The sequence below is a fragment of the Lissotriton helveticus genome, chromosome 3_2, assembly GCF_964261635.1.
Source record: "Lissotriton helveticus chromosome 3_2, aLisHel1.1, whole genome shotgun sequence".
In the NCBI taxonomy this organism is placed as follows: domain Eukaryota; kingdom Metazoa; phylum Chordata; class Amphibia; order Caudata; family Salamandridae; genus Lissotriton; species Lissotriton helveticus.
In genome coordinates this window covers 484,317,637-484,344,410 of record NC_136062.1, presented here as the reverse complement: position 1 = coordinate 484,344,410, position 26,774 = coordinate 484,317,637, and the positions used below count along the sequence as shown (strand labels likewise).

General features: G+C 46.0%; 1 protein-coding gene across 1 annotated transcript; it reads right to left on the bottom strand.

Annotated features, from left to right (window-relative positions):
* Positions 1–673: 673 nt before the first annotated feature.
* ZNF408 (zinc finger protein 408) lies at positions 674–25,481 on the bottom strand. The gene is made up of 4 exons (XM_078684703.1): positions 25,235–25,481; positions 13,483–13,544; positions 10,234–10,892; positions 674–3,042 (listed from the first exon to the last, which is right to left on the bottom strand). Exons 1-4 carry the CDS (start codon positions 25,403–25,405, stop codon positions 728–730), a joined length of 3,207 nt encoding a protein of 1,068 aa, XP_078540829.1. The 5' UTR covers positions 25,406–25,481; the 3' UTR covers positions 674–727.
* Positions 25,482–26,774: the final 1,293 nt, after the last annotated feature.

The window sequence follows — 26,774 nt, the reverse complement described above, 5'->3', positions numbered from 1 at the left end:
GCTGCTTGATCGACATCATCTTCAAATTGTAAGGCCTTGAAATTAACTGCATGGGTTTACATCAAACTACATGAACACATTTTGAGTAAAGTTCTACTTTTAAGGCAAGCTTGGCTTCTACCCGATCACCATTTTTTTGCTGTATCTCACTGCAACATTTTCTATTGAAACTAAAATCAGAAATGTATATTTTGACTTCTTAAGCTCTTCCTGTAGCAGGTATCTTAAATAAATTTAACCCTCCCAAACTTAGCCAGTTTTGTTAGGAGTGTGTCAAATTCCATGCTAATTCTGCAGAGGATAACAAAAAAATGCATTTTGATGAACAGGGTAGATGAACTGTAAAAAAGGATTTGATATTGCCAAATCCATATATGTAGATTCAATTGATCTTATAGTTAGGGCCTTGAATGTTAAGCTTATCACATGAATGTGCCAGTGTCCAAAACACAGCTCTGGAGAGGCTCATCTGTGCTGCTGCACATCTACTGTGCATTAGATCATTGAGTTTGTTTAGTGCAAGTGCTGCTTGAGAAATTAGGATCACGGTCTTACGTCACTGCGGCTAATCTTGCCTTCCCAAGGAGGGATCCCAAATCCAACCTATGGGTCTGAATTTCCCAGTTCAAGAGTAACAATGAGGAGCTAAGAGTCTAAAAATAACTCTTTATACATGAAATGTAGAATAGGGCAATGTCTCCAGGAAAATTGGAGGGAGAAGAGGGTGTCAGCTGCCAGACTGCACCTCCACTTCCTCTGCAACACTGGTGAAGCTCATACTGTCCTGGATAATCACCACATTACCATGGGACTCTTCACTCTGCAGAACAAGGCACTTTCCATTGTGTTCTGAGGTGGCGATCTTCAGGATGTTGGTCACCTGGACGTGTTCTGTGGACTCATTGATCTCCGACTGACCAAGGAATGGCTGAACCAGGCATCGTGGAGGGCTTGTGAGAGGCAGACTGCAGGCAATGTCTGAACTAGCTGATTTTTCCAAACATCCCTTCTCCTTCGCCACTGGTTTTAGGGTGATTGTGGAGGCTTTCCTGAGGTTCATAATCCCTTGTTCTTCACTGGTCGTTGGTTTCTGTGAGGGAGCAGAGGGCACAGTACAGTTGCCCTCCACAGATGCTGTAGGCACAGCCACTCCAATGGATTTGTGGGTGACCTGATGCCGCTTCAGGCTGTGCAGCAATGTGTACCCCATGCCACATATGTCACATTTGTATGGTTTCTCATCCAAGTGTGACTTCTGGTGCCGCCGGAGTTTGGTGGCTAGTGTGTATGACTTTCCACACTGCTCACACTGAAAAGGCCGCTCCCCAGTGTTGGAGCGTTCATGGGCGCGCAGGGTTTGGGAATCCATCAATTCCTTCTCCTTCGCCACTGGTTTTAGGGTGATGTTGGAGGATTTCCTGAGGTTCATGATCGCTTGCTCTTCACTGGTCCTTGGTTTCTTTGAGGGAGCAGAGGGCACAGTACAGTTACCCTCCACAGATGATGTAGGCACAGCCACTCCAATGGATTTGTGGGTGACCTGATGCCGCTTCAGGCTGTGCAGCAATGTGTACCCCATGCCACATATGTCACATTTGTATGGTTTCTCATCCAAGTGTGATTTCTGGTGCCGCCGGAGTTTGGTGGCTAGTGTGTATGACTTTCCACACTGCTCACACTGAAAGGGCCGCTCCCCAGTGTGCAAGCGTTCATGGGCCCGCAGGGTGTGGGGATCCTTCAATTCCTTCCCACAGATGGTGCACGGGTGGCCTTCACCTGTGTGCAAGATCATGTGCCGCCTCAGCTCTGGTTTCTGCGGGAAGGCATCACCGCAGTAGTTGCATTTGTAGGGCTTTTCCCCAGTATGAAGCCGCATGTGCCCCCTCAGGTTCCCCATCTGACGGAAGTTCTTGCTGCAGACGGGGCAGGCATAGGGCTTCTCCCCAGTGTGCAGCCGCATGTGGTTGTTCAGCGAGCCTGGATTGGCCAGGTCTCGCTCACATATGCTACACTTGTAAACCTTAACGTTTTCTTGGTTCAACTGCTTGCCCTGGTGGGTCTTCCGGTGGATGCGGAGTGCTGGCCGGCGGGTAAAGGCCTTGCCACACATCTCGCACTGGAATGGGCGTTGGCCAGTGTGCAGCACCTCATGCTCCTTCAGGTCTCGTTTGGTCCCATAGGTCTTGTCGCACTGTGTGCACTTATATGGCCGGACACCGCGATGGGCTAGAACATGGGCTTTAAAGCTTTCCTCCGAGCTGTAGCTCTTGCCACACTCCGTGCAAAGGAATGGCTTTTGGCCACTGTGGATATAGCGGTGTTTTTTTAGGTGGCAGAGTTGAATGAAGGCTTTGCCACACTCTTGACAGCTGTACCTTCGCTGGTCAGTGTTGGCCGGTTTTTGCTCATTGTAAACCTTGGTAACATGTGGCGTATCAATGGCCAGCTCCGTTTGATTAAATTCTCCGTCACTCTTTGAACTTCGAGTCTGTTTTGGGGGGTGGTGTTTATCGCCCACTTTGGAGTCGACATCCGAAACCTCTGCTTTGCTGCTCACTTCAGCGCATTCACTAAGAGAAACATGATTTCTTTCACTGTGCAGGCTCATCGTGGGACTTTCTTCATGCTGCCACTGGCCATGGCTCTCTGGAGTGGTTGTAGGTTGACCTGATGGGAACTGGCATGCTGACTTGACACCATTCTGCAGACTGCCGCCGATACAATCTTTGTCTCTGTTCTTTGGTGCTTCGGGCCCAGGGCCTGCCCATCCCACCTCACCTTGCACCACTGGATCCTTTTGACTCTTTGTTGCTGCATCATGCTTCTGCAGGGCTGGAATGCTTCTGCTTGACGGTCTCTCTTCTCTGTGGGCATGTCTTAAAGGTTTGCTGTCCTGTTCCATCTCGATTGTAGCCTGGAGGCTCTCCAGTGGCAGCAACTGGGGGCGTTTTTCCATTCTCCCAACATCATAAGAAGTCACAAGGGCAAGTGCAACTTCTGTCTTTGTGTCACCACCATTCCTTGCCCTGCCAGCAGGGGGTGCTGTTGAGACAAAGAACTAGCATGAGTATTACAACAAAGAAACACCTTCCAGCATTCACTCTTGTTCCTGAATACAATACAGATATCAAAACACATAAAAACACTCCAAGAGAGACTTAAGCTAGGAGTTTTAACACCTCAGCCTCAGTGGACATCAGGGATGGAACGACTCACAGTGCAGATACTGCCACTTATCAGAAGTTGGAGCCAATTAAAAAGCAATTCTGCATATATCCCAAGTATCTCCAGTGCAACATTATTTGCCTGTAATTACGTAGAAGTCATAATATATAACAAATATCACAAACCAGAAACAAAATAAAACAGATACAGTGCAATTTGCAGTGGGCATACTACAAACAAATGAAGGCTCAAAGAGTAAAGCAAGGAGTTGTCTGAAACAATTCAACAGCATGAACATCTACATCTGCTACCATATTGTCAATAGGCGCAGTTTACCAATCGTACATCACTGATCAATGAGCTGTTCTTTGTTTGAGGATTCTATAAACATTGTTTATGTGTCGACAAATAATGACAACAGGAGTCTAGGAGGGAAGCACCCCTTTAGGTCCCATGAGGGTCCTTTATACAAAATGCCTCCGGAACTTTAGCATAGACTTTGTCTTCAGGTGTGCAGCTACAAATCAACCAGAAAGAAAATGAATTCTATCATCAAGAGAAAGTGTCGCATAGTCTTACTTTCCTTCCAGTAACGAGCATTAATTAGCTAAGTGAATGGGTCTGGCTTGCATTTTGAGTTCTGATAACATAATAAAAAAAATTTAAAAAAAATCGCCATTGTCGGCTTCCATCTCCTCTGCCATGCAGAAAGAGCCCTCATAGTAGCAGTCCCCAAGTTTCTTTATGCCTGCCCCCAACCAGGTAGTCAGTCGCTGGGAGGTGAAGTAGCCTCCTTTGGCGGTGAGAACTCCCCCACCCCCCCATTGGTATCGCTGGTGCACACAGCAAGATTGGTCCAACATTGCGGTGTGCCCACCCCTCCCTGCACCACAGTGCTATCCATTGGAGCCACGTCCGGTAAGATAGAGCCAGCTTGGCCCCCAATGGCATGACCAATACCACCCCCTCCTCCCTGCGCACAGTCCTAAACAACCCCCATTCGGCTAGACCGAGTCCCGTCAGCCAGAGGGCAATCCACTGCAACTGCCTGCGTAATAGTAGAGCTCAAAGTCAGGGACCCCCAGACTGCCTTTAGAGGTTAGGCTTTGGAGTGTAAGCAGTGACAGATGGGTGCACTGCCCATCCCAGATCAGTTTCCTTAGCATGCCATAATGGATTGAAACCATGTCTCTGGTATTCAGATGGGCACATTGACAAAATACTGCAGGCCCCTGGGCATCATGACCATTTTGGTTAACGCTACGCGGGTCATAATCAAGAGTTTCATTGTTCTCCAAAACATGCACTACCTCGGAGGGCATGCAGCACTCCTCCAAGGGTACCCTCACTGATGCCACTGTCGGTGTGGTATATCTTGACCCCCTAGTGCTAGAGCACTGTAGGTTCCCACCGGAGCATAATATCCCACACCGCTTCTGGAGGTTCTGCCAGCCCAGGGGACTCAGGGAAAGTACAGGATTTTTGCCACTTCATCTGTAAGTCAGAAACTTTACCGCAGTCCACCAAGAGGGACATACTTCACGGAATGCCCGTACCCGCGTCTTTCACAAAATTGAGCATGCAGTCTTCCACAACCCTCCTTCTGCAACAAACAGGCCATTGAATCCATCACCTGGGCAAAAAGCATGGGGGAGAGAGGGTACCCTTACCGCATTCCCCGATCGACTCCAAAAGCATCCGATATACACCTGCCCGTCTGGCCACATAGAGCAGCCTAAACCACCTGTTCCACCCCTCCTCTAGAACCATTTGGCACATGACCACTTGCAAGTAGTCCCATTGCAGCCTGTCAATAACTTTTCCTATGTCTACAGAGAATACCAACGCCTCTGTGTATCGTGTCCCCGATGTTTCATTGAAAATATGGTACAGACGCTATATACAGACGAGGTATTGCACTTCGCTGTGTACCAGTCTTAGTTGGGTATTTGGCCTGAGTGGTGCGGTTGGAGCCTGGTTGTCACTATCTTACTAGGATCTTATAATCCAAACTTGAACATTGATTGGGGGCGAAACGCCATTGCATCAAAGTCTTCATGCATGGTTTCGCTATTGAGACTATGAGGGCCTCCCTGCCAGTGTCCTGGAGGTATCAACAGAACACATTCACATAGATCGCAGCCAGCCTCATGGCCAGCAAGAAGGCATTCATTGGTAGAATCCGGCCAGGAAGTGATGCGTGCCCGGCATTTTACCATAAGTCAGTTCTAGTAGATCTGATCTCGGAATCTGCAATGGGGGGTCCAGTGTCCCCTGCTCCTAAGCTGGTAACTGTGATAGAGTCACCCTGGCTAAAAATGTTCCCAGAGTTTCTTCCGGGTTTGGATGGCCAGCGCTTTACAGGTCTCTATAGAACTCTGTGAACACAGAGTACATTTTGGTTTGGGAAAAGGCTATAATCCATCTGGTCATTTGTATGCGTAATGGGGCACCCCTGGTCCCCTCCCTAGTCGGGTAAGCCAGGCCAGCCATGGCCAGCCCATCCTCCCTCTGCTTGCGCAGTATTATTCCAGTCACTTTAGAGAGTGGACTTTACCTTGCACCTCCGAATGCTTCTCACGATCCGCCTCCAGGGCTTTGAAGGCCTCTGGGCGAGTCAAGTCCGGTTGCAGGTGCCAGAGGTTCAAAGTGCCCAGTCTCTGGTTTACCCCATCCTTAAAAAAATTTAAACTGCCATGTAAACGCAAAAAGAGGCTATGAAGGACAAACCACTGTCCAGCAGCTAAAGCAGGCTATACAGCAGAGTTAGGTAACTATTCTAAAGAAATTAAAATAGCAAAAAAGTTTTTTTTAAGACAGAATACTAAAGGTAGGCAATCATTCAAGAGAGATTTTTAAAATCGTGAGGTCCTTTTCCACGCCAGAAGTAGGCTCCAATATGGAGCCTCCCTCCAAGGAATGGTGTGAGACGCAGACCTCTTTTTTTCAAGAAAATATTGCGTCTATCCAGGCCAGCCTCCCTCCACGTGCAATGGATCGTCACACCGAATGCCCTTTACGGGGAAGGACCAGGTTACCTTAAATGTAGGATTTCCTTCCACTCACCTCGTAGAAATCTTTGCTCCGCCGATCTGTTGTTGCCAATGACCTCAGTTTTAAAAAATCCAGGCTAGGAGGTAAGTCTCGCTCTTTCCTGGGGCCCCTCCACTAGAACAAAATGCCTCTTAAGCCGAGAAGCATTGAATCCACTCCCCTGTTTTGGAAAAAACTGAAAACATGGCTTTTCTCTTGCCTCTAAGTTTTCTTCTCCCATGTCACTACCAGTCAGCTTAGCGCCAGGACACTCTTTGAAGTAACAGTGTGCTCTACAATTATCCCCACATGGACACAGAGGTTCTCCTCCAGCGTTGCCAGCTCCGCCCATAGCAAGAGCTCCACTCCCACTGACTGGCAGAGGAAATTTCACCGAAAAACCGCCTTCCCATGCAACAGAGTGGGAGGCCGTATGCATAGTCACAGCGAAGTAATCAGTGTTGCCATTGGCTAGAGGGTCCCTGCAAGAGGGTTAGTTGAGGTAGCTAGGTAGGAGTCTCCAGGTAGGTGTAGGGGTTATGTGGCATCCCCAGTGCATGCCAACCCGTAAGGGACTGGGGTCAGACAGTGTTCAATTTAGGTACTCAGCGCAATTAATCTGCACAGCAAGCCTGCAGAGCATGGTGTCCAGTGGGACGTGCAAGTCATGCACCGGGGAGAAAAAAAAGAGTACGCTTGCAGTGTTGGATGCGCCATTTGTCCCTCATAGTCCAGCATTCCGGCCAGTCCCTAAGGCACTGTGCCAGTCTCGCAGCAGGGGGGTAGCTCTATCGAGGACCATATATGCAATGCAGTTATAGTCACTCCTAGCAGCATCAATATGTCAGGGTCTTGCAAGAGGAGTGGGGAGAATGTGGCAAAATACTTCACCTGGCCCACATTGGAGGCGCAAAGGCAGCCAATCAGAATCTGAAGCCCGCTGAGCCTCCCATTGCTAGCACACAGCGGCCCACCTCATTTACATTCGTGTGCAGGGCTTCTAGCAGGCTCCCCCACCCTCTTAGAGAAAACAGAATAACAGGTCGCGTAAATACGTAAATATGGTCCCTTCAGGGTTTTGGTAACTTGAAGATTTCGGGTCCCATCAGGTATGCCTCTTGTAAAAGAGTCATGTCTACACTTCACATAGGATAGGATTTGATATCACTTATCCCCAGAGCCCATCTCCCGAACATTCCATGTAAGGAAAGTATAGCGCATTGACTAGTTAGTCAAGGTGAATTCAAAGAGCTATGCCTCCCCCCGTCTCCACCCAAAGAAAGGAACACAGCCACGGGCACACACTAAGCAAAACCAATACAACAGTTCCCTACTTCCCACCCTCAGGTCAGAGTCTCAACAGATCTCCAGCCAAAACTAGAAATCAAACAGTTGAAAAAGTCAAACTTGCTTTCCTGGAATATTCGCATACATGGAGTTGGATACTATCCAAAGTTAAAACTATAATATTTACAGCATTAAACTCCATGTATGCGAATATTCCAGGAAAGCAAGAACACTAAATGGGTATAGTCATGCTTTTACAGATTTGTAACGTGTGGGCATATACAAATAGCCAAATACCGCGAATACTAAGTCGCAAATTGAAAAGCGCTGTCGCAAGGTCTACAAATAACCAACGCGTTTGTTGATATGCAGCGAATCACCATTTGCATCTGTAAACATAGGTGAGCATTAATAGATAATGCAAGTAGAACAATACCATTAAGGGAGAAGAATTTAAAAAGAGAAATAACTCGATATCTCCGCTGTGTGTTTGTTTCTACCTTTTGAAAACGAGTATTGGCAAACTCTCCGAAAGTAAGCACACCCTGTGACTATTATGAATACTGTAATGGTATGGTGGTGCTAACGGACACAAAACTGTGGACTAATTTAGATCCGATAGGTATGAATTCAATGCTTAAACATTAGAAAACATGCTCGTCCATAACGAAGAGATCATAAAATAATGAGATTTCCAACACTCTATCACGAACAGGCAAACATTCTGTGGCCTTGAGGCGGACATATATCCCCGTATTTGATGACATCAGAACATTAAAAAAAACATCGATAGAAATAAGGTATTACAAAAGGTTTTTGTACAGAATTTCATCAAAGGTTGAGCAAGATTAAGGGTATTAACCAAGATATCTAGAGAGATGGGACTAATAGAGAATAAAGTCCATAGAATGAAGGTATAAATTTAGTGGTGTGATGTAACGATATCAAACATGTTTACCCAACGAGGAAACAAAATAGACTATTCTTTCACCACGCAGATTTTTATATAAAAAACTTTTGTTAGACCTGAAGCAGGTGCCACCATCAAGAAACCACCGAAACGCCGTGTCGTCTTTTTTAACAAATGTTTTTAATTATCCCAATTGATACAAAGATTTTAGATTGTAACCTTGGCTAAGGAGGAATATTATAGTATCTATTGAGGGTAGAAGTAGACTGAAATTGTATGTTTTTAATATCATGTTTGGTGAATAAATTGTGATGAGACATGCTCTAGTACTCTCTGTCATTGTTAAATAGGTTCTCACTTCGAGATCAGGCTATAACACTGTTCAGAACTAAGAAAAACACCTATATAGACACTTGGTCCGTGGCGAGAGCTTTCTCTCGTTGTGATTTATTGAATAGGGACATTGCTTATTTGTTGTACTATGTTTACCCGTCCCTTTGCTCGGCATTGGGGTAACTCCTTCTTTTTTTTACAGTCCTGGTCTATCTGCGTACAGTCCTGGCCTATCTGCGTACAGTCTGGTTGGCTGGCAGGCGACACCCTTTCCCTAACCAGCCGTAAGCATTCAACTCCAGCTCCGAACAGCCTTTGACTGCGACCAATGGGGATCTGTTACAGGGCTACATCCCCACTGCACGCAGGACTTGTGCCACAGAGATTGGCCGTTGGCCAGATTGTGTTTTTTTATTGTTTGGATCTGCAGATCTCGATTTGGTACTGCACATCCAAGGAAGCGTCATGCCATGGGTACCGCAAACCAAAGGCAAGCCAGACGATAAATGTGGAGGTCTGTGGTATCAAATCAATTTTCCCAAACCCCGCCTAGGCGGTGCATGGTCTGGCAAAAGTTACCTTGGTTTCACAGTAGCGAGGCATTAAGCTTGCACTGAATTTGTGGCCATTTATTTGGATCCAGTACACCTCCAATGTTGCCACGGTAACGGTCTCAGTTTCATGGACTGTGGCTACCATTTTAGGTGTCTAGGATCTGGGAATGCAGATGAGGATCCACTGAGTCTGTCACTTTTTTTTAAACTTTATTTACACCAAGGATGTGGGCTTTTGGAGGATCCTGCTACTTTGGACTGGGGGTTAGGGTGTACCTACCCTGCACTCTCATTTGGCCTATTACCACAAGGAAAATGCCCTGTGTCCTGAAATAGTTGCTGTAAGAGAAATGTTTCACTCTATTAGCAGTGCCAACTTGGATCCGTTGATCTGAAAGGAATGACAAGAGAATCGGTTCCCTCATCGAACCAGATTCCTTCATTTTTTATTTCTGGAATTGCGAAGAATTTATTAATCCCAAATGTCATAGATATACAAAAGAGTAAACCCTTTAAAGCCCACTCAGCAGCTTTAAAAAAAAAATGCTATCTCCAAAAACTACTGAAGGATTTACACTAAACCAATAAAAGCAGGCTGTCTGTGTCGTGTTCTACTTTCATGCCATGTTTGGAGTTAATCTATTCATTGGTTCTGGCAGTGGGAGGCAAGCAAAATGTTTGATTGGAGCTAAAACCGGAAAAACACAACTTCTCTCCCCACCATTTCAACGTGTGCCCTCCTGCACGGATCTGACAGGAAGCGGCATGCCAGACCTTAGTCGACTACGCCAAGTAATGGGCAAATTTGGTGCAATCTGTCTTAGAGGGGAAAAAGTTACAGGCAAATACAAAAATGTATTTTCAATGTAAAGAGCGGCTGAAACAGACCTACAGAGTGGGGACTGCCACAGTGAGTTATACAATGAAAAGAGGTAATGGTAAGCACAGTACCTGCGTCAGAGAGAGTGGTCCTGTCTTCCACACCAGCAAGAGGCTCTGGATTTAGGAATGTAGGGTTGGCCCTCTCAGGCACCAGAGAGCTCTCCTCCACAGACCATCTATGTTCTGCCACCTCAACTGCAGGCTTGGTTCCATCAACCTCGACAGGTACGTTCTCCTTTAAAGCAAGACTCTGGTTCTGACTCTCCGAGGCAGGCCTCACCTCCTTCTCAGTTTGGATCTTGCCCTCTTCTGCAGGAGTCACCACCACCACTACATGGATGTGGCCCTCCACCTCCTTAGTTGGCACAGTCTTCTCTGTGAGGGCTACCGTATCCACGTCCTTGACCCGTAGCACCTCCGCTGCGATGAGTGATCGACGTTCGACCTCCACGTCATCAACCTCTTCCTGGGTATGAGTGTGGTCCTCCTTTTCAGGGATCCCCTCCAATGCAGCATGAGTGTGCCTCTCCACCTCCTCTGCTGGCACTGCTTTCTCCCCCGGAAGACCTCCTGTCTCCAAAGGCGCTCTGGGCTCCTTCTGATCTTCAGTCCAGAAGTGCAGCTCGGTGCCGGGCTGAATGGTGGAGCACACAGCGATGTACTGGAACCCAGAGTGCGTGACATGCACCACGTTGTGATCCGCAGCACAATTACCCCTCTTGACAAAGCTGCAAAATGACAAGGAGGAAGCAAAGTTGCTGTTAATTTGGGATGAGTGCGCCAAGCATTAGGAGGTTTCAAGTACCTCCTTTGGAAGGCAGACAACGACAGGAAGCCCAACAACAAATGCCACACTGAAAGTAAGCAGTGACCCCAGACGCTCCACTCACTCCCAATAACCATGGTCGTTCCCAAATTTGGAAACCTGTAAATACTTAAGTGTTTATGTTAAGATAAAGATGTGGATTCATAAATTTTGGTGCGACTGTCCTTCACCTAATATACTTCTATAGGATGCACCCAGTTCGATAAAATCAGAACTCCTTGAGCTGGAGTGGAAAACATACAAAGAATCCAGTAGTCTACAAAACAGCTGTACCGAGGAGGCTGGCCTTTTTTTGCACTGGCGTTAAAACTGATGTGGTTTGGGCAAGGCGCTATGGATTTGTGTGATTTGTGTATAATCAACTATGGTGGCCCAATGGTCAGAGTATCTCTGAGCTGCACGCCAAACATACTGATCCACCTAGGGAGAGTCATGAATTAAGGCTTCCAATTTAAGCTCATATTTACATTAATAATGAAACAGCCAGTCCATAGATGGTCTGTGGTAAGGGCCTACATTTTGGGGTCCAAAATACAAGTTTGCTGATAACCTATTGATCTATCCAGCTGACCCACTGACGTTGTTCCTAACGGTGTTCAAGGATTTATAAATTGCGGGTTTAAAATAAACTTGATTAAATCAACACTTCACCTTTAGGTGGAATAACATCTTGCTTGAAGTGCTTAGGGGTGAAGCGAGCAAAGACTAACAATCCCACACTTGTGATAGACAATGTGGCTTGACAGTGTGATGGGTAAGAAGAATTAACATAGTAAAGCTGGTGATTTCACCACATCACATCTTACTTTCAGCTTATTAAGCCAAGACTCTACAAGGATGGTTTGAGAGAACTCTAAAATAGCGAGTAGTGTGCAGGATAATCAATGCTGAGTGTTCCAAGAAATATTTTACATTCTACATAGAAACAGGGGAGGAGTGCTTCTCAACCTCTAGTTTGAGGCAGCTTAGCTCCAAAAATTAACAAATGGTGATTTCTGTTTTTTCAAAAACACTGGCAGCCCACGTACCGCCCAGATCGCAGAGACCACATTTTGGACTTTCACCCTTAATTGACATCTGACGTATCTGCCTGACTCTTGATGTCTTTTACTTATCAGCCTTGAAAAAGCCCCAGGCCAATCAGCCACTGGGCAAAACACTTCTAGGCTGTTGTTGTTCTTTTTGCACCATTATCCTGCTCAATTCAAGATAATAAAGGAGTTACATTTATTGTCCAACGCAACATATCTTTTGGATATTATTTCCGATAAATCATTGCATGATTAAAGAGGTACGAACCTCCACCTACCCTGTCGAGTGTCATGGAGCAGCCTACAAAAAGATGTTTTTTTGTTTTTTTCAAACACAAGTCATCTCTTGTAGAAGTCATGCTAGACAAGCGAGAGATTGGACTATCATGAAGCAGTATCTTTGTCGGCCACCTTCCTCCACATTACATGAGAACAGCAGACTTTCTTCATCAAGGACAGTGGGAGCCTTCTACTCTTTGAGAAGGGAAGACTATGTCGACAATATGTTCGAGAGAAACCATCACAGATCTCTTGATAGATGTAGGAGAGAGTTCATCTTGCATGTGAGGAAAAGAAAGGGATATTTCCAGCTTGCATCCTAGACATCAACTAAACCTTGCCACAAATGTGTATGGGCGAATTAAACAATTTCCGGCCTCATGGATCACCGGGTAAAGAACTTTGTCTCTAAAGGGAGCGAACAGTCGTGCCCAGGAAGGCTGGGGCTTTGAATGAATCCTTCAACTGAGCTGCTTTAGTGAATGACTGCCCGAGGCGTTGATCAGATGGAGGTTTCAACGTGATCGACCAGTCGGCCAAGGTGGAAATGGACAAGGAGTCTTATTGTAGACCGCGTCCTCGCTTGTTGCTGCTTTCGCTAAAAATACTAAGCTGAAGTGAGGGGAGAAAGGAAGTGAAAAGAATGGTGGCTTGTGGAGAGAAGTTCGAATGTTGAAGGTGAATTGGAATTTGAAAAAAAAGTTAATAGTCCTGTACTTTAGGCTTTTATCCAGGCTGAATGGAGTGGAAAGGTACTCAAATGCCATGTAATGAAATCCTACATCAGCAACTGAGAGCAAATCTTTTTCCCACACCCTCAAGTGTGGGTCACTGATCACATTTGAATGCACATTTTTGGCTGTCACAATCCCATTGTACGGCACAGGCTTCAATCCCCCTCACAGGTAGGTAGCCCTCATGTTCAGACATCAAAACACAGCGCGCACTTACTGTATTGTTTAAGTCCCCCCACCTCTCCAGAGTGCTTAGTATTGGTCTAACCTTTTTCACATGGCTCACTCCCCCTCCCAACATTTCCAATGCTTCCAGAAAACTGCCAGTTTCACTCCACCTTACAGTAGAAGTTGTGTGCCCCAAACCATCCACTCCGGAGGTCTACCTCTGCAACTCAGGGCAGACAGCAGGTCCTCTCTTTAAGCCTTTTGCAATCCTCCCACTCACCTTGTCCATCCAGCATTCCTCTCCAGAGCCCAAGTGTCATTCTGGACATCAGAGCGAACCTCCTAGAAAAGCAATAAGAGAAAGCAAGTGTCGGGGAGGTCACAACATGCATTGGGTGCAGATTATAGTACGGTGGCCCCAGATTATATTACTCTAGTCCTATTTTGGGGGCCCAGATTGTATTACTGCAGTCCTATATGGGGGCCCCAGATTATATTGCTGTAGTCCTTTTGTGGAGTAAACACAGATTGTATTAAACTGATCATGACTCGTAACTAGCAAAGGTTCTGTCCAAAAATGAAAGAATAAAATTCCTGACCTATTGAAGGCATCCCAGAGTATTTAAACTGGATCACAGGCCCATGGTTCATTGCTGTTCTTTACTTTGAAGTCTGAACAATTATACATTACGGTGGCTGTGAAAACTGTGAAAAAGTTAAACTTGCAGCACATTCAGCCATAATAAATGTCCTATTACAATTAAAAAGCTGTTCAGCGTTTGTATAGGCATGGCTCCTATCCAACCAGACCCATATATGTGCTTGTCTGTCATTCCCCTGAAAGGGGGTTTGCACTACTCTTGGTAATCCCCTAGAAGGTTGGGCTCTTTGTCAGTAGTGGTTGGCACGGATCAGGGGTTTGGGGAGTTTCAAAGAGAGGGATTAAAAATAGGAAAACGTACCTCCTCCGTGTCATCCCTCCGATCCATCCGGAAGAGGAAACAGCCAGGCCACCCAAACCCATCATAAGGCTGCATTGCAGCGTTGTGGTTGGTCTGAGCGCCGTGGGTCGGTGCTCAGATGGGGAATGGGGCCCTGGGCTTGGTCTCCATGAATGAATGAATATTAGATTTCTAAAGCGTTAACTTAGCCCAGAGGCGTCAAGGCGCTGCATGAGGGTCTGTCATATAGAGAGAAAAGAAGAGCTCAAACTGATGTCTCTGTTAAGAGCCAGCTCTTAAAAGCCTTGCAGAAAACAGAGTGAGGCATTTGTCCAGAGAGATCACCAGGGAGGGAGTTTCATAGCTTAGCAGCGGCAATAGATAATGCCCTGCCTTCCCATCTAGTCTTCTTAAACATTGGAACTACCAACATATTTTTACTAGCTGACCTAAGCTGTTTGGCAGGGACATAGCGCTGGAAATGCCCTTTAAAAGAATCCGGGCCTAGGCCTTAAAAAGCCTGGTGGGTAAAACATAGTGCTTTGAACTGAATTCTTCGATTTAAAGGAAGCCAATGCCGCGTGCTCAGGGAGGCTGAAACTGAGTGGTATTTTGGAAGATCCATCACCAGCCTTGCTGCTGTGTTCTGCACCAGCTGCAGATGACGAACCAGGCTCTTGTTAATGCCCAAATAGTGATGTCCAGTCTGGACATCACTAAGGCAATCACCGCCTGCTTTCGGGAGGCAAAAGAGGAAATGGGAGATATTCCTGAGAGAGAGTTGTCCACTATGACCCCTAGATTTTTACCATGGGATACAGGGTGAGGGCAGCAACCAAGCGTATCTGGCCACCAGTCACTAGACCAGATGTTCTGTTGGTTTCCAAAGATCAGGACCTCTGTTTTCTTTCCCCATTAAGTTTAAGGTAGTTCTCAACCATCCAAGAGGAGACCGCCTGCATGCAATTTTTAAAATTCATAGCATACTCCCTAATACTGTGAGTAATAAACACCATAATTTGTGTGTCGTCAGCATAGGACAGTACCTCCAATCCAAATGTTTTTACAAGCCTTGCCAGCGAGGCGACAAATATTAAAAAGGGTCGGGCTCAGAGAGGAGCCTTGCAAGACTCCACAAACCAAATGATTAGGAGCTGAGTAGAATTGACCCAATTTTACAAGCTGAGCACAATCATAGAGGAAGGAGATACGTAGCGGGAGGGGCATGCCCCCAATCCCTATCTCCATGAGCCATTCCACCAGTCTCAAAGGAGATAGGGTATCAAAGGCTGCGGTCAGGTCAAGGAGAACCAACAGCGTGGCGTGTCCTGCATCAACCTGAAGACGAATGTTGTCAAATACCGAGGTTCACGCTGTCTCCGTACTATGTTCACCTCTAAAGCCATGCTACGAGCCATCAAGCAGCTGGTACTCCCTTAAGTAGGAACCGAGGTGGGAATTCAAATATTTCTCCAAAATTTTGGCTGGAACTGGTAACAGGGAAATGGGGCGATAATTCTTTAGTTCCGCTGAATCCAGAGAAGGTTTTTTTAGAAGAGGTATAACCACTGCAGTCTTCCAGGGGATGGGGTATTGCCCCACTGAAATAGCTGTATTAAGTGCTAAGGTAAGGTGGGGGGACAATAGCTTCCCATCCTATTTTCAGAATCTTCAGAGGGCATAACTCCAGCGGCACCCAGACGTTAACCCCCCTAACAAGTTCTCCATGAGTTCTAGAGACGGGGGGGAGGGGAAGGTGAGAAGCTTAGTGTAGTAATCTCTCTCTAGATTGGATTTATGATGTCATTGTAATTCCACAGTCGTTGCGGAGTCATTAGAGAAGGAGTGTCGCTCTCTACGAAACACTGCCAGCACCTACCTGAGGCAGATGGAAATTACTGGAGGGACAACAATAGGACTGAAAATCAGTAGGTCCCTTCAGGTCCACAAAACGGCAGCGAGGAGAACCCAGCCGATCTAAGAGCTCTTTCCTTGTGTAGATAACATTTTTAGTCTCATTTACCCTAAAAGGGCCAGAGGTCCTGGTGCAAGGAGCAGTCCAGGCGCGGACGGGCTTGCCTTTGGCGTGCCTTCCGCGCGCCCTGAAATAGGATGGGTCGGAAACCAACTAAAGCGCAGCTTGCCCCTGCAACCAGAGGAGAGCCCTGGGAGAATGCAAAGAATCCTCACTTCCCTCCGCAACAAACGGCAAAGCCGCAGAAGAAGGAGGAAGTGAAGGAAAGCCACCAAGAACAATGGAGAACAAGGTAGTGCAACGCAGGAAGGTAAATCTTAAAAAAATCAAAAAAATGTTAAAAAACATTAAAAGATAATGCCTACAACGTTTAAAACACAATACACTTTTAAATGCAGGCTGTAAGGCAGCCTGCATGGAGAACATGCAAAGTGCGCTTGAGTGTGTACCCTGCTCGAGAAGGCGAGTCAATCATGCGCACTTTACAGAGTGCCACCACTGCTTCCCCTGCTCTGAGAGCAGAGCAGCCCCACCCTGCAAAGACGCAGGAACAAATAAAATGATAATAACAACCAGTTATCATTTTTCCTTCATTCCCACTGCTAACAGCAGTGGGGCGATGCCCCTCCGCCTCAGTGAAGGAGCCCTTTGTTCACTTGGTGCAGAGCGAAGCACGATACAGGAGGTGGTGGGAGCGGCCTTTACTAGGAGGGATCTAGTCACAAGAGGTGGGGAGCAGTCTTTACTAGGGGGGATCTGGTCGGAGCAGCCTTTACTAGGAGGGGTCTGGTCACAGGAGGTGGGGGAGTAGTCTTTACTAGGAGGAATCTAGTCACAGGAGATGGGGAGCAGTCTTTACTAGGGGGGGATCTGGTCACAGGGGGTGGGGGAGCAGCCTAAACTAGGAGGGATCAAGTCACAGAATAACAGAACTCTTGGAACCAATTCCAAGAAGCTCAAAGGAGAGAGTTGGGGGAAAGATGGGAACCTTTCTGTTTTTGGGGTATTTCAAAGAGAAAGGATTTGCTGGACTCCTACGAAAACAGGGCCGGTGAGTGGCACATTTTAGGGAGATATATGCCAGGTATTCCTTGGTCTAGAATTCACAACAGGTATTCCCCTAAATCATGCAGGAACTAAACTATTTATTACAATCAACGGTAATGCTAGCTAAAAGCTTAACCTGCTAAGCACATTTAACTAAGGACTGACTGGTATCTTCAGGAAATTACTGCCATTTTGATGCACGATCAGCACAACAGACAGCCCCTCGTCAAGCCAAGATGGTTGCAGCCCGACCAGTGAAGTCTTAACGCATGGGCACGCTGGGCAGTTGCACGGGGGAGGGAGGGCTACAAGAATAGGTGGCTCTTGCTAATCTATGCACAGACAATTTGTATTTGTATTCCTGTGAGTGGTTGCATAGGCAGAGCCCAGTGCACGGCTTTGCCAGAGGGCCTAGGATGCTGTTAAGATGACACTAAGCATGAACAACAGATCCCTGCAACCATCTGTTCCTTGAGTCTCTGCACTCACAAAAACAACCATCCCGGAGTCACCACAGGCTTCAGACTGGGATCCGCTTGGTTTCCAGTACCTCCTACCACCTCCAGACCATGTTCTTCATCATGAGGGCCTTCACCACAAGTAGCTGCCAAGCGGATTCAAGGCTGGGCCACTCTCTGCGGACTCCACTAGACACCAAACCTGGTTTGACAAAGCTTAGCTTTAAAAATGCATCTACAATTGGACCATCCGGCACATAGGCGGTATCACCAGGTTGGTCTAAGGTCAGGCTTCTTGCATCAGCTTTCTGCAGCACAGATTTCAACCGGAGCCAATAATACACCTTTCTTTTAGGACGTTCGCCTAAATCCATTGCAACAGTTCATCTCATTCTTATTTGCTACTCTCTTTACATCTTGCCTCTTTGTGGTGTCAAGTTAATCTATTTTTTCTTAGGTTGGGAAAGGACCTGGAGCTTGGCCTCCACTATCTAAAAGGAGGAAGGTTAGGACCTCGGGGAGGAGGCACATGCTCGAGGAACTAAGTTGCTTAGTTTGGGGCTTGGAGACCTGGACTCACAGCCGGCCTTTGTCATCAAAGGAGCAGATCATGCCATTCTGAGAAAGTCTCTACTTCACTGTCTTTCAAATTGCAAACATCTTATCTAATTAGAAGTATTGTATCATTTAACGGAGATATGTGCAATGTTTTGTGTGGCGTTTATCAATGTTCCAATGACATGTTCTGGTATTTGTACTTTGGCTTCAAGGTAACAATATATAAACAACACCAGTCTGTGTCTGTACAAGCAAAGCCAAGAGCTCAAGATAATCTGCACGTTTAAGGTTTATGCTACAAAAATTGTGGAACAGAACTAGAAAAGCGGTGAAATCCACTCTCACAAATGTGAGTTAGACAGAAGCAGAAACCTTGGCTTAGTAGGAAATCTGGACATTCTAGCAGACGGAACAATGAGGCGAGTGGCCACGCTCTTATCAAATGCAGCAAATGTGTAAGGAAATGCCTCCTTTTACAAAATCACCCCTACAGTTTTGGACTGATGCTGCTGGCTTTCGACTCTGAAGGTGCACGGAGTCCTGCCAAATATGCCTCAGTGTCCTGATCATTAAAATGTGTAGGACTTGTACGTTCACCCACAATTAACAAACGTTAACTTACTTATAAGTCCCTAGTGTATGGTACCGTGGTACCCAGGGCCTGTAAGTTAAAGTGTCCCCCGTGGAGTGCAGCACTTATTGTGTCACAATGAGTGTAACATAGCAACGCATGACTCCCAGCCTGCCACTGCTGGCTGGCAGAGCAGTTTTCACACTACTAATCTGACTTGACCACCTAAAAAACGGAAAAAAGTCCAGACTTTCCTTTTTATTAATATAAATGTGTATATTATAAAAGACAGCTCTAAGGCTGGCAGGCCTATGGAGCCCTTAGGTAGGGTACTGTATATTAAAAAGTACGATGTTACACGCGGACAACTCAGCTGTGCTAAACCCTGAATGGGACTATTAAAGTTGGTACTTCAAGGTATCAAAATAATCGATACATGAGACCCAACGTGATGCCCAAGTCTAATTTACTGTAACATTTGAGAAAAAGGCCACTTTAAAAAGTTGACACTCTGTTGCTCAAGTTTCCCAGTGACCATTAACAGATGCTGGCCACAAGACAGTCTTCTGCTGGTGGAAAAGTCGTCCCTGAGCCCCAGACAGAAGAGGTGAACGGCAAGAGTCCGTTGGCTAAGTTCCTGTTGCAGCTACAGGGCCACAAAAGCTGAAGTAGTCCGCATTGCAAGTCAGTAGCCACAGTTGCTTGACCGCAAACGTGCAGCCTGGGAGACAGAGCCCAGACACTGATGGACGTCTTTTTTAATTGCACATGTGCAAGTCCGACTGTGTGCACGCTTAGATAATGGCGGCTCATGGTTAGGGAAGGGTACGGGTGGCGGAGCTCTCATACTTGACATGGAACATGAGGGGCCTTCATAACCACTCACAGGAGCAAACAAGTTCATGCTCATCTGACACAGCAAGGGGTTTGTTGGACCTGGCCCTTTCTGTAGGGTTCTCCCCAAATGTTTTGCCTTCCTTTGCCATTTGTACTGACCTTCTTTTTGTTGGCTTTAGGACTCTGGGCACTTAACCACTGCTAATCAGTGTTAAAGTGCACATGCTCTCCCCCTAACCATGGTATGAATGGATACATTAAATGTAGTAAATTAAATGCTACTTGTGGGGCTGGAGCATTGCTTGTGCCACCCCCCTATGTAGCCTTTCAAACCTGTCTCAGGTCTGCCACTGCAGGGCCTGTGTGTGCAGTTTACTGCCACTTTGACTTGGCATTTAAAACTACTTGCCAAGCCTTGAACTCCCCTTTTATTACACATTGGTCACCTTTATGGTAGTCTCTAGGTAGCTCTAAGGGAGGGTGGTGTGTAATTAAAAGGTAGAACATGTGTTTGTATTGTGTGTAATGTCCTGGTAGTGACAAACAGCCTATTTTGTTTCTCACTTCTGTGAGGCCTACTCCTCTGATGGGCTAGCATTGGTAATTCCCTTCTATAATTTTATGGGTAATTCCTGATCAGAAAGGAGTAGCGTTGCCATGTTTGGTATGTTTAGAATAGTGGTGATAAATCCTACTAACTGGTGTAGTGAATTTTACATTACTATTTTAGAAATGCCACTTTAAGAAAGTAGACTCCAATCCATGTCTGGGCCTTAGGGACAGCTTCACTTTGTGCATACTTTCCAGACAACCATCAGAAAGGAAGGGTTGCATGTGACAGGGGTTCATCTGCATATTGATGGTCTTCCTGGGTGGAAGAGGGAGTTCACACTTTGCAATAGTATAGACTATGTTGCGCCCTCACACAGAGGGCTGATGTACTCCCCCATTGATGTCTGGAGCCAGGGCTGGGTTTAAAGGGGTTGCTCTACCTGCTGCACATTGCCAGAGGACTAATGTGCTGCCAGGATGAACCACTATCTGGATTATCTGCTTTGTAGTCCTGACCTGCTGCCTGCTAAGCTGCAAGAAGGACTGCCACCTTGCTGAAAGGATCCTAATGTGCCGGCCTGCTGTCTGCTACCCCTCGTTGTACCCTGAATCCTGTGATCTCCAAGGGCTGGTCAGTTTGTCCTCCCCCTTGTCTTTTTTAGCATCTCCAGGGCCATCTGGGATTTTGTTGCCCGCTTTTTCATGTAGAGGCCCATTTAATGCGAACCAGCACTCCACTTTGCGAGACTCAAGTGTGTTGTGGAGGAAAATGCGGCCTGTTTGCCAACACAATCACGCTATGCTGTGGAGGACATAGCGGGTACGGAGAGAGGTGTGGTATCGCCACCCGTACAAAACTTAGAGGAAGCGGCAGCCCTTGTTTTGTGCGGCCACGGAGTTCACACCTCCATTGGCATAGTTCAGATGGTGACTGTCGCAGTCACCCTAAAGGCCGTAATAAGTGCGCCAGTGCTTTGCACCCTACGTATGAGGCCTGCTTCTATAGAAGCCCACAGAAATGACCATAACCAGGATATTAGGGGCAACATTGCTTTCGTGCCCTTTCGTTATTTTTTCACGATAGGTTTTTGTTCCTACTCTAAATGGCATCATGTGCAAGAGATTTAAGATTCATGCCAAATATGAGAAACACCCATCATTTATTCATAATGTGCAGAGAACGTATGGTCCATGCATAAGGTACAAAATATTTATGATTCCTATCGTATTGGGTTGTGATATGTATAATACAGAAGCATATTTTTCATATAATCCTTGTGGAGTCTCTTGTGGTGTATTCATTGTGTTACTAGTGTGAGTGTAATGCACAAATGATTCATGCATTACCTCTGATTATAAGCCTGACTGCTCTGTGCCAAGCTACCAGAAGGTGAGCACATGTTATCTTTGGTGTGTAACTTACTTGACCTGACTAGAGTGGTGGATTCTGCCTGGATTAGGTGCATACCCCAGCCAACTAGATACCCCATCTCTAACAGTGTTAAAATAGCATTCCTACAAGAAACACACCTCTCGCCTCGTGATAGATCTACGTTTGCATAGTCTTAGGGGGGGCAATAGCTACTTTTCAGACTGCAGCTCCTGTTCACACTGGGTCTGCACTCAAATCCACGGAGTGTCCCTTTTACACATACAGCCAGCTTTATAGATGTGAATGGGATATATCCTGATGAATGAGTTACAGGACCCAGCAGCCAGGGAAACAGCTTAATTAGGGAAATATGCATGTGCACGATGATATGGGGAGGGAGAGCACCAGGGTCGTACCTTCGCTCGACTACTGAGCCCCTAATAGACACGAAGGGCACATCACTGACCTGCGGACGAAGGGGGGAGGACTGCTGACAGATAATGAGTATAATCACAAAACTCACACATTACTACCACAGCCTATACTCCTCCCAAACAACAAGTGACGCCACTAAAATTGGTGACTAGCTTGCTGGGATCGGGAAAGTCTGGATTACAGAGGGACAGAGATAGTTTTTGAGTGAACCCTTCTTTAGTGAAGAAATATTGCAGGCAATAGATGCCCTTGATGGAGCTAAAGCCCCAGGGCGAAAGGGGCTCATGGGAGCGTTTTATAAGGCGCATAAACACGTGCTTGGCCCACATCTCCTGGAGGGGTATGCAGAGAACCTCGAGACTGGGTTTGCCCACCCACACTCTTCGAGACTGATCAAGCAGCTTCTGAAGCAGGGTAAAGCACCTAACCCGTGCTCCTCATATCGTTCACTTTTGTTACTTCATCTAAACAATACAATTCTGGCCAAGGTTATAGCCACCAGGCTGGCTCTACTGATGGAACAGATTAAATCGCCAATACAAACGTGAAATATACACATATATTAATGACACATACTAACAAAGAAACAGTCACATTTAAAAACACATACATTTTAAAAAACAATGAATGCAACATTCGAAAAAACAAAGAACATCTGAGAGGACACATCAATAATACATCTGACTATAGGGCATGTTACCCCACGTCAGGGTGCACAGACAATGTTTCTAATACACCACAATAAGTACCATAACCACATTAATGATCAAAATGAAAAGGAATAAGAGAAGAAAAGGGAGGGGGAGAGGAGTAACTATTCAAGGACAGGCGAAGCACTGAGCGGTGACCCCAAAGCTCCCAAATTCACAGATGACTAATGAGAGATTTCCCGGAGAGTATAGCATAAAGTTCTCACCAATTGTAATAGGCGGTTACTCTTTCAGTAGTGCAGTCAAGTTGAATAAAGAGAATCTGGCCAATGTAATGGTACAGATACTGCAATTATAAAAAGCAAAATTTGTATATGTAGTAGTAAGGACAAGATCACGTTAATAACGTACTGTAAGATACACGTCAATTATAATAACAAGATATTAAAAGTCGATTTATGTTCAGAATAGGCCTCGTTATTCACTTAATACATATGCCATGTCTTTCCAATATAGTGGCGACTAGTCCAGCATGGCCGCCACACTTCTGCGATGTTGTTGCTGTTTTCACGCTCATATCTACCGACTCTCTACTCTACTTTTTTTAATCCTGCCCTCCCATGTGGGATCAGGACTTAGTTTTTTTAATTTTAGATGTAATTTATGTTTGTATATAATTTTGATCATTAATGTGGTTATGGTACTTATTGTGGTGTATTAGAAACATTGTCTGTGCACCCTGACGTGGGGTAACATGCCCTATAGTCAGATGTATTATTGATGTGTCCTCTCAGATGTTGTGTCATCTCTTTGTTTTTTCGAATGTTGCATTCATTGTTTTTTAAAATGTATGTGTTTTAAATGTGACTGTTTCTTTGTTAGTATGTGTCATTAATATATGTGTATATTTCACGTTTGTTTCAGCCCTGACGAAGCTCCCGCGGTTGGGGAGCGAAACGCGTTGGCTGTCTTGTGCACTTTGAGAAAAAGAAAATAAAAAGAAAAATATATTTTTTGAACAAACTTTGGTTCCGTTGATTGACTTTGAACTTGGTGCTGCCTCCATTCTTTTTTTATACCCCTCCCATTTACACCATGCTTGCTGTTACTACATGTATGCCATTCATGCTGAGGACTCTGTAGCCTGACTAACCACCTAGACAACCTGCAGTCAGTCGTCCCTCAGGGCCTACTTCCTGCCATGAATGTCGATTAGCAAGAATACTTGCCACGTTTGGCCAATGATTGTCCTGCTTACAGTGTAGACGTAGTTTGTTCTTGTTGTTAAGCAAATGAAATAAAAGTTTAAAAAAGCAAAAAAAGCACCACACTCCTCACAGGAACCCTTTATAAAGGCACGATGCTTGTGGTGCAGGATGGTGCATGTCTGCCTCTTAGGATTACCTGCCTTTGTAGAAGCACACGTGATGACATTACATACAGCCCATAGCAGCTTTCGCACCTTCTGGTTCTAACTCCCATATGCATTCATCTAAGAGCCTTGTTTCAACACAACAGATCAAGTACACCCTCCTTTCACCCTTTCCTAGCACCAGGGCTTCCTATATTTGACTCTAGAACCCAGTTTAAACAATAACCAGCCTGCTGTGCCCAGAGCTCCACTCGTCATGAACCACCAGCCATGTTTACTGTACACTGGAGCACTGACTTTAGAGGAGTACTTTGGCTGCCTATTGGAGGTGCGAAATCTTGTCCACTTCTAGGAGGTGCGTACTGGGGAGTTTAAACTATTTTTGTGCTCATGCCATTTTGTGGCTGATTCTATGCTGCTGGGCTTAAATCCACTGCTTTGTGCCCCCGTTACCACCTCACCCCTACCGCACTTGAGCTGGAGGGCCCCTAGTATTCTGTCCTAGACCTTTCTTCCATTGATTGAGGTCTTTAGAACAGCAATAACACGTGGGCTGAGCAACACAGAGATCTTCTTACCTTCCCAAACCCTGAAGGGGGATTGTCCATAGGCACTAATGTTAGTTTCCTGTGCTCTGTTTGGAATCACATCAAGCCAAGCCAGAAGCTGCTTTGTGTGCAGATAATCATGTTAACTGCCTTTTTTTTAAGCCGTAGCTGTGACTGAAGAGTGAGTTTCTCTAGGTTTACTCTGAGTTTCAATCCCGCTACTACCTCTTGCGTTAAGTCTCAAATACTCACTCTCACTACCTAGAGAGACCCGGGTGCCGAAAGGGAGAAACATGGCTATCCAATAAGAGTGCAATAGTAATCAAGGTCCCTGAACGCGAGTATTATATCGTAATATCCCCCACGATACTGCCCAGTACCACTGTCAGCTCTAGGGCACCAAGAAGAGCCCTCACAATTACTACAGTCAGAACATGTGCAGGGTTCAGTTCTCCTTACTGTGATCATAACCAAAACTTGACTAAGAATATATTATTGTGAACATATCACATACCAGCATCATAACAAGCACATAGTTTACATAGGCCCCTAACACATGCCAAGCTCACACTGCATTGTAGAGGCCCAACTACAAGACTCAGGTGACATCATGGGGCCAGAGCAGATGCCAGACTCATTACATTAGGAGGCCCAAGCACAGATCAAAGTACTGGGGATGCTGCTTTCTTTAAGGCACAAATCCTACAATGGCCTACCGCCTGCGTCGCTGAGGCTCCGTCTTCCATCTTCAGTGGCCCGAAGAGAGTCCCGATGGCAAGGGCCTCGCCAACACACCAGACTCCCAGGGCGTTATCATGAGTGCGAGTGGGTCCCAGAGCGAGCCCACAAGGAAGGCTCCAAAGGGCCCAGTGAGGAGTTCTTGACATCACCTCCCAGATCTTGGGGCGGGTTCGCAGGACCAGTGCCTGAGGTAGGGTTGCAGACCGGTGCTGCAGCAGCTCACAATCTGTAGAGAGAGAAGAGTAGAAGTCAGTGGGTGCACCCTTTGGGACACCCCAAAAGGTCATCATTTTCAATCCTTAAACTATATCCTCTAAGGTCTATGTGCAAACATAACGGTGGTCTCCATACAAATACTCCTGTCTCCCTTTGTTCTCTTCGTGGTGTCCAAACTCAAACTCTCGCCTCCTCTCCTTACCACTAGAATCCCTATCTTCATGTTAACGTTTTTGTATATCCCTCCTGTGGTCTCTATGCACCTTCAGGAACCTTCATTACTCCCCCGTGGCCTATATTCACCTTCAAGACCTTCATTACTTCCCTCCTATGGCCTATATGCACCTTTATGCCCTTCATGTCTGCCCTTCTGTGTTCTCTATATGCAACTTCGCAGCCTTCATTCATTTAATCCAATGGCCTTTCTATTCACTTTCACGGCCTTCATTACTTTCCTCCCATGGCCTCTCTATTTACTTTCACAGCCTTCATTCCTTTTGTCCATGGCCTCTCTGTTTACTTTCACAGCCTTCATTCCTTCTGTCCATGGCCTTTCTATTCACTTTCACAGCCTTCATTCCTTCTGTCCATGGCCTCTCGGTTTACTTTCACAGCCTTCATTCCTTCTGTCCCATGGCCTCTCTGTTTACTTTCACAGCCTTCATTCCTTCTGTCCCATGGCCTTTCTATTTACTTTCACAGCCTTCATTCCTTCTGTCCCATGGCCTCTCTATTCACTTTCACAGCCTTCATTCCTTTCCTCCCATGGCCTCTCTATTCACTTTCACGGCCTTCATTCCTTCTGTCCCATGGCCTCTCTGTTTACTTTCACAGCCTTCATTCCTTCTGTCCATGGCCTCTCTATTTACTTTCACAGCCTTCATTCCTTTTGTCCCATGGCCTTTCTATTCACTTTCACAGCCTTCATTCCTTCTGTCCATGGCCTCTCTGTTTACTTTCACAGCCTTCATTCCTTCTGTCCCATGGCCTTACTTTCACGGCCTTCATTCCTTCTGTCCCATGGCCTTTCTATTTACTTTCACAGCCTTCATTCCTTCTGTCCCATGGCCTCTCTATTCACTTTCACAGCCTTCATTCCTTTCCTCCCATGGCCTCTCTATTCACTTTCACGGCCTTCATTCCTTCTGTCCCATGGCCTCTCTGTTTACTTTCACGGCCTTCATTCCTTTTGTCCCATGGCCTTTCTATTTACTTTCACAGCCGTCATTCCTTTTGTCCCATGGCCTTTCTATTTACTTTCACGGCCTTCATTCCTTTTGTCCCATGGCGTTTCTATTT

What these genes read in the sequence shown, in the direction of transcription:
- ZNF408 (XM_078684703.1), bottom strand. Translation starts at nt 25,405, where the DNA reads ATGTCAAGAACTCCTCACTGGGCCCTTTGGAGCCTTCCTTGTGGGCTC. An exon ending in AGGAATGCTGGATGGACAAG is followed by an intron (nt 10,893 to 13,482) that starts GTGAGTGGGAGG and finishes GTCATTTTGCAG; the next exon opens with CTTTGTCAAGAGGGGTAATT. An exon ending in GACCACTCTCTCTGACGCAG is followed by an intron (nt 3,043 to 10,233) that starts GTACTGTGCTTA and finishes TTGTCTCAACAG; the next exon opens with CACCCCCTGCTGGCAGGGCA.